The 6,000-nt window shown below is 41.8% G+C and overlaps 1 protein-coding gene across 1 annotated transcript in view; it reads right to left on the reverse strand.

The window, feature by feature from the left end:
* The window catches only part of ITIH6 (inter-alpha-trypsin inhibitor heavy chain family member 6), a 46,802-nt gene extending 41,726 nt beyond the window's left edge, over window positions 1–5,076 (reverse strand). The window contains 3 exon segments of the mRNA XM_061137636.1: window positions 1,342–1,425; window positions 1,427–1,496; window positions 4,971–5,076. Coding sequence (XP_060993619.1) covers window positions 1,342–1,425; window positions 1,427–1,496; window positions 4,971–5,076 — 260 coding nt within the window.
* Window positions 5,077–6,000: the final 924 nt, after the last annotated feature.

Here is a 6,000-nt window from a genome sequence, read left to right on the forward strand (position 1 = left end):
GATAGAGGCTTATAGATTCTTTATGCACAAAGCCCACCTCTCATGAGGGGGTCTGAGCAAAGGCCAAATCTATGGCTGTGCTGAACTCACTCATCTGCTAAATCTGAGTTACAAGCCAGGAGCCATTTTTCTAATTCATATTAAGGTATTTTATAAGCTAGTGAGGCCTCAGTAAGCTTCTTATTTGCCCCTCCTCTCACATTTACCATCTCAAAGAAGGCACTGTCATCTACCAGGTCAGACAAGCTGGAATCAGGTGGGCACCCTCTATGTTTACTTACTCACTCCCCACATGTATGCACCAGGTTGTTTCTCCCTCCTTATGATTTCTCAAATCCCAGCTCAGCACACTGCTTTAGCCCTCAGCAGCTCTTATGTGGATGTTGTTCCGAGCTCCTTATATTTTTGTATGCTTCAAGATAAATCTATTTGCTGAGTAGTATATTTATAGATTATATAAATTAATAAATAATATATACTTGGGAAGTACATGGTCAAGTTTTTTCTGATGGGTCTGCAAACAGATAAGATGGTTTGGAGACCATCAAGTAAGTGCCAGGTACTCGGCTGCCCTCTACCACATAGTTCTTTCTTACCTCTCCAGTCTCATTTTTGACTACGCTCTACCACTGCTTGTGCCCTACACTCCAGTGACACTGAAGGCCTTCCAGATCCCCTAATGAGGAAACATTTGTTCCCGTGATCCTTTTGCCTGGATTCCCCAGCCCTGCCCTCACCCTGTTTTCCTGATGACAGCTCATGTTTCAAAACTCAGTTGAGGTGTCATTTTTGTCATTGGTATGGGTCAGGGAAACTGACCATTGTCTCCTGGTTGGCCTCACCATTCCTACTATTCCACATTCTTGCTTCTCTTTTTTCCCAGCATACTTTATTAAAATTATCTGTTTTCATTTTTATTTCCCCCATTAGATTGTGAACTCTTTGGAAGTAGGACCACTGCAATTAATCTTCCTGTTTCCATAATACCAAGCCCAGTGTAAGTCACATAGTCAGCCTCAAGAAGTGTTTGGTTCAAAAAATAATCAAACAAATATTATCAATGACATATTATCTGTCTGCCACTAATTTTAGCATATATTTTCTTATATATTAGTTAATTTAATCCTTGCAAGTGGGTTCAATCTTATCCCCATTTTATGGATATGTAAAATTAGATGCTGATAAGTGACATCACTTGTCCTGAGTTTCATAGCTGGCAGAACCAGGATTCAAACTCAAGAGTGCATGCTCTTTATCACTATGTTTGCTGAAAGAATGAACAAAAGAATGAATAAATGTTTGCACATATGAATAAAACAGTGATTTTGGAAGCAGATTTACATGGTAAAATTGGAGATAAAAGCAAAGTGAGGCAGATCCAGGTCAAAGATGGCTTCATGGGCCTCGGCATTGGGCCTGAATAGAGGTGACCAAGCTGTGGGCATAGTGGGAAACCATGGTAGAATGCCTGGAGTAGCTTTTCATCAATAGCAGAGGGAAAACATGAAGCTGGGTTAGATAGACTCTATCCTTGGCCCAGGGCTCCTGGACAAGACTGAAGGTACAGGTTTAGAAACTGAGGCCCAGAGAAGAGAGAAAACACACTCTGTCATTCATTTTGTGGACCTGCCTAATATTTGAGTGAGCTTTACGAAGTCTCAGAACCGAAGACTCACAGAAGATCACAAATCAAGGGACAAGTTCTTCTCCAACTGTAATGTGCACATGAATTTCTTGTATCTTTTTATTTTATTTTCATTTATTTTTATTAGTTGGAGGCTAATTACTTTACAATATTGTAGTGGGTTTTGTCATACATTGACATGAATCAGCCATGGATTTACATGTATTCCCCATCCCGATCCCCCCTCCCACCTCCTTCTCTACCCAATCCCTCTGAGTCTTCCCAGTGCACCAGGCCTGAGCACTTGTCTCATGCTTCCAACCTGGGCTGGTGATCTATTTCACTATAGATAATATACATGTTTCGATGCTGTTCTCTCGAAACATCCCACCCTCGCCTTCTCCCACAGAGTCCAAAATTTGTTCCGTACATCTGTGTCTCTTTTTCTGTCTTGCATATAGGGTTATCGTTAGCATCTTTCTAAATTCCATATATATGTGTTAGTTTGCTGTAATGTTCTTTATCTTTCTGGCTTACTTCACTCTGTATAATAGGCTCCAGTTTCATCCATCTCATTAGAACTGATTCAAATGAATTCTTTTTAATGGCTGAGTAATATTCCATGGTGTATATGTACCACAGCTTTCTTATCCATTCGTCTGCTGATGGGCATCTAGGTTGCTTCCATGTCCTGGCTATTATAAACAGTGCTGCGATGAGCACTGGGGTGCACGTGTCTCTTTCAGATCTGTTTTCCTCGGTGTGTATGCCCAGAAGTGGGATTGCTGGGTCATATGGCAATTCTATTTCCAGGTTTTTAAGGAATCTCCACACTGTTCTCCATAGTGGCTGTACTAGTTTGCATTCCCACGAACAGTGTAAGAGGGTTCCCTTTTCTCCACACCCTCTCCAGCATTTATTGCTTGTAGACTTTTGGATAGCAGCCATCCTGACTGGCGTGTAATGGTACCTCATTGTGGTTTTGATTTGCATTTCTCTGATGATGAGTGATGTTGAGCATCTTTTCGTGTGTTTGTTAGTCATCTGTATGTCTTTTTTGGAGAAATGTCTGTTTAGTTCTTTGGCCCATTTTTTGATTGGGTCATTTATTTTTCTGGAATTGAGCTGCAGGAGTTGCTTGTATATTTTTGAGATTAGTCCTTTGTCTGTTGCTTCGTTTGCTATTATTTTCTCCCAATCTGAGGGCTGTCTTTTCACCTTGCTTATAGTTTCCTTTGTTGTGCAAAATCTTGTGTCTTTTTAAAATGCAGATTCTGATTTAGCCAGTCTAGAGTGAAGACTGAGGTTTTGACTTTGTAACAAACTCCCAGGTGATGTTGATGCTCCTTCTCCATGAATTTTACTTTGAGTAGCAAGGCTTTAGAATATAACATAGTGGCTGTCATTCATTGAGCTCTACTCTATACAAGACACTGATATACATGTCTATCTCTATATCACAAAATCTATTCTCCCTTTTTTAAAGTCTTCCCTGGTGGCTCAGATGGTAAAGAATCTGCCTGCAATGCAAGAGACCCTCAATCTCTGGTTCGGGAAGATCCCCTGGAGAAGAAAATGGCAACCTATTCCAGCATTCTTGTCTGGGAAATCTCATGGACAGAGGAGCCTGGCAAGCTACTGTTCATGGGGTAGCAAAGAGTCGGACACAACTGAGCAACTAACACTTCCTTTCTCAATTCCCTTTTTAGGAACTCAGGTGTAAAGAATTGCACCTGGGTACTTCCCTGGCTGTCCAATAGTTAAGACTCTGCACTTCCACTGCAGGGGTGCAGGTTCTATTCCTGGTTAGAAAACTAATATCTTGCATGTTGCATTGTTGTTGTTCAGTCACTCAGTCGTGTCCAAATTTTTGCTACTCAATGGACTGCAGCACACCAGGCTTCCATGTCCTTCACTATCTCCCAGAGTTTGCTCAAACTCATGTCCATTGAGTCGATGATGTCATCCAACCATCTCATCCTCTGTCACCCCCTTCTCCTCCTACCCTCAATCTTTCCCAACATCAGGGTCTTTTCCAAATGATTCAGCTCTTCACATCAGGTGGCTAAAGTATTGGAGCTTCAGCTTCAGCATCAGTTCTTCTAATGAACATTCAGGGTTGATTTCCTTTAGGATTGACTGCTTTCATCTCCTTGCTGTCCAAGGGAATTTCAAGAGTCTTCTTCAGCACCACAGTTTGAAAGCATCAGTTCTTTGGTTCTTAGTCTTCTTTATGGTCCAACTCTCACATCTGTACATTACTGGAAAAACCATAGCTTTGACTAGATGGACTTTTATTGGTAAAGTGATGTTTCTGCTTTTTAATATGCTGTCTAGGTTTGTCATAGCTTTTCTTCCAAGGAGGAAGCATCTTTTAATATCATGGCTGCAGTCTCTGTCCACAGTGATTTTGGAGCCCAAGAATAAAGTCTGTCACTGTTTCCATTTTTTTCCACATCTATTTGCTATGAAGTGATGGGGCCGGATGCATGATCTTAGTTTTTTGAATGTTGAACTTTAAGCCAGCATTTTCACTCTCCTCGTACACCTTCATCAGGAGGTTCTTTTGTTACTCCTCACTTTATGCTATTAGGATGTCATCTACATATCTGAGGTTGCTGATATTTCTCCGGCAATCTTGATTCCAGCTTGTGCTTCATCCAGCCTGGCATTTCGCATGACGTACTCTGCACAGAAGTTCAATCTGCAAATAAGTCTGTAGCAAGGCTTGGCCAAAAGAGACAGAGAGAAAAAACAGAGTTGCACCTGATAAGTGCAATCAGGCACTAAAAGCAAGATAAGCATTTGGCACCCATGATCTTACTTAAGCCTCATCTTGGCTCTGTGGGCTACATAATATTTTTGTTCATATTGTACGGATATGTTAACTGGACCCAGCACCTGAGGTCACACAGTAAGTAACATATCGACCTCCTTCCTCACCTTTTCTAAAGCTGTGATCCCTCCATCTACCCACATATCTAGTTCATTCTCAGTGTGGGGCAGTGGGAAGTGAGGGCATTTGTGACCAGATGGACCTAGAATAAAATTCTGGTTTTGCCACTTCCTGTACTTAATCTCAGAAACTGAGCCTCAGTTTCCTCTCTATGTGACAGGGATAATAGTAGAAATTAGCTCACAAGGAAGCTGTAAGGACTCAATTAAATAATAATGCTAAAATCCCTGGTACAGCAACTGACATGTGCTCAGAAAATAGTTAACTCTTCCCTCTGGCCCTAGATTCCTAGGACTGAAAAAGCAGAATAAATAACCATTCCCTCTTGCCCTCAAGGAGTTAATTTCCTTGAAAATCCAAGAGCTCTGTTCCATCACCCCAGAACCAACCTTTGTGCTTGATGATGGTGAGGAGGGCCCAGAAGGACCTGGTATATCAGTTCCAGGAGAACAGTCAACAAAAAGCTGATGTGGATGAAGCATCTCCACTTAGTCATGATGATATCTCTGGCCTGGTGCTGTTGTTCATGTTCAGAAGGTTTGAGCCCAATCTCCAAACATGTGCTCTTTTAAATCTCCAGGTATCCCTTCTCTTGAGAAGGAGGGACTGTCCTGTAGGGTGAGGAAGGCTCTGAATGTGGCATTGAATACACATAAGCCAGGACTGTCCAAGAGCTGGGGTTGGCATCTTGCCTGGAGAGGGGCCAGTTCCATGTCTCCCTTTTCCCCGTCATCTAGCTGTAAAATGAATGGAAACTAAACATACTAGAGTTCTGGGGCTGTCTGTTTGCTGGGTTGACTCAGGGTGGGATTTTTCTTTCCTATAAACATCCACAGGAGCCCAGTAACTGAGGCCACAGAAAGGTCACTTAGCACAGATCATCTTTAAAAGGTAGCAGATATGAGAAAGGGGTTGGTGGGGCAAGGCCCCAATCCTGGTCCTTTCTGACACAGATTTTAGCCTTGAGACAGGAAGGACTTATGGTTCCATAATAATTAAGACTCTCACAGACATGAAACTTACAATGTGCAGAATAGTCAGAGGCCAAGACAGTCTAGAGCAGGATTGAGAAAATAAGATAATGGTTCAAAATAGAACTGCTGGACTCAGACCATCTGGGTTTGAGTCTTGATTCTGCTACTTACTGACAGTGTAATATTGAGAAATTTAATTAATTGCTTCATACCCTCAGTTTCCTTACCTATATGATGAGAAGAATAATAGCACCTACTTTATAAAGTTGTTATGAAGATTAACTAAGGTTGTACTTTCAGAATGCTTGACACACAGTAAGTGTTCAGTGAACATTAGCTTCTAGGACTAGAGAGGGATGAAACCTGACTGAGCTCAAAAATATGGGAAACTCCCTCCAGAGACCTAGGTTGGGGAGGGGTGTGGAGATGCTGAGTTGATTGGCATC

Source organism: Dama dama, chromosome X (genome assembly GCF_033118175.1).
Source record: "Dama dama isolate Ldn47 chromosome X, ASM3311817v1, whole genome shotgun sequence".
Lineage (NCBI taxonomy): Eukaryota > Metazoa > Chordata > Mammalia > Artiodactyla > Cervidae > Dama > Dama dama.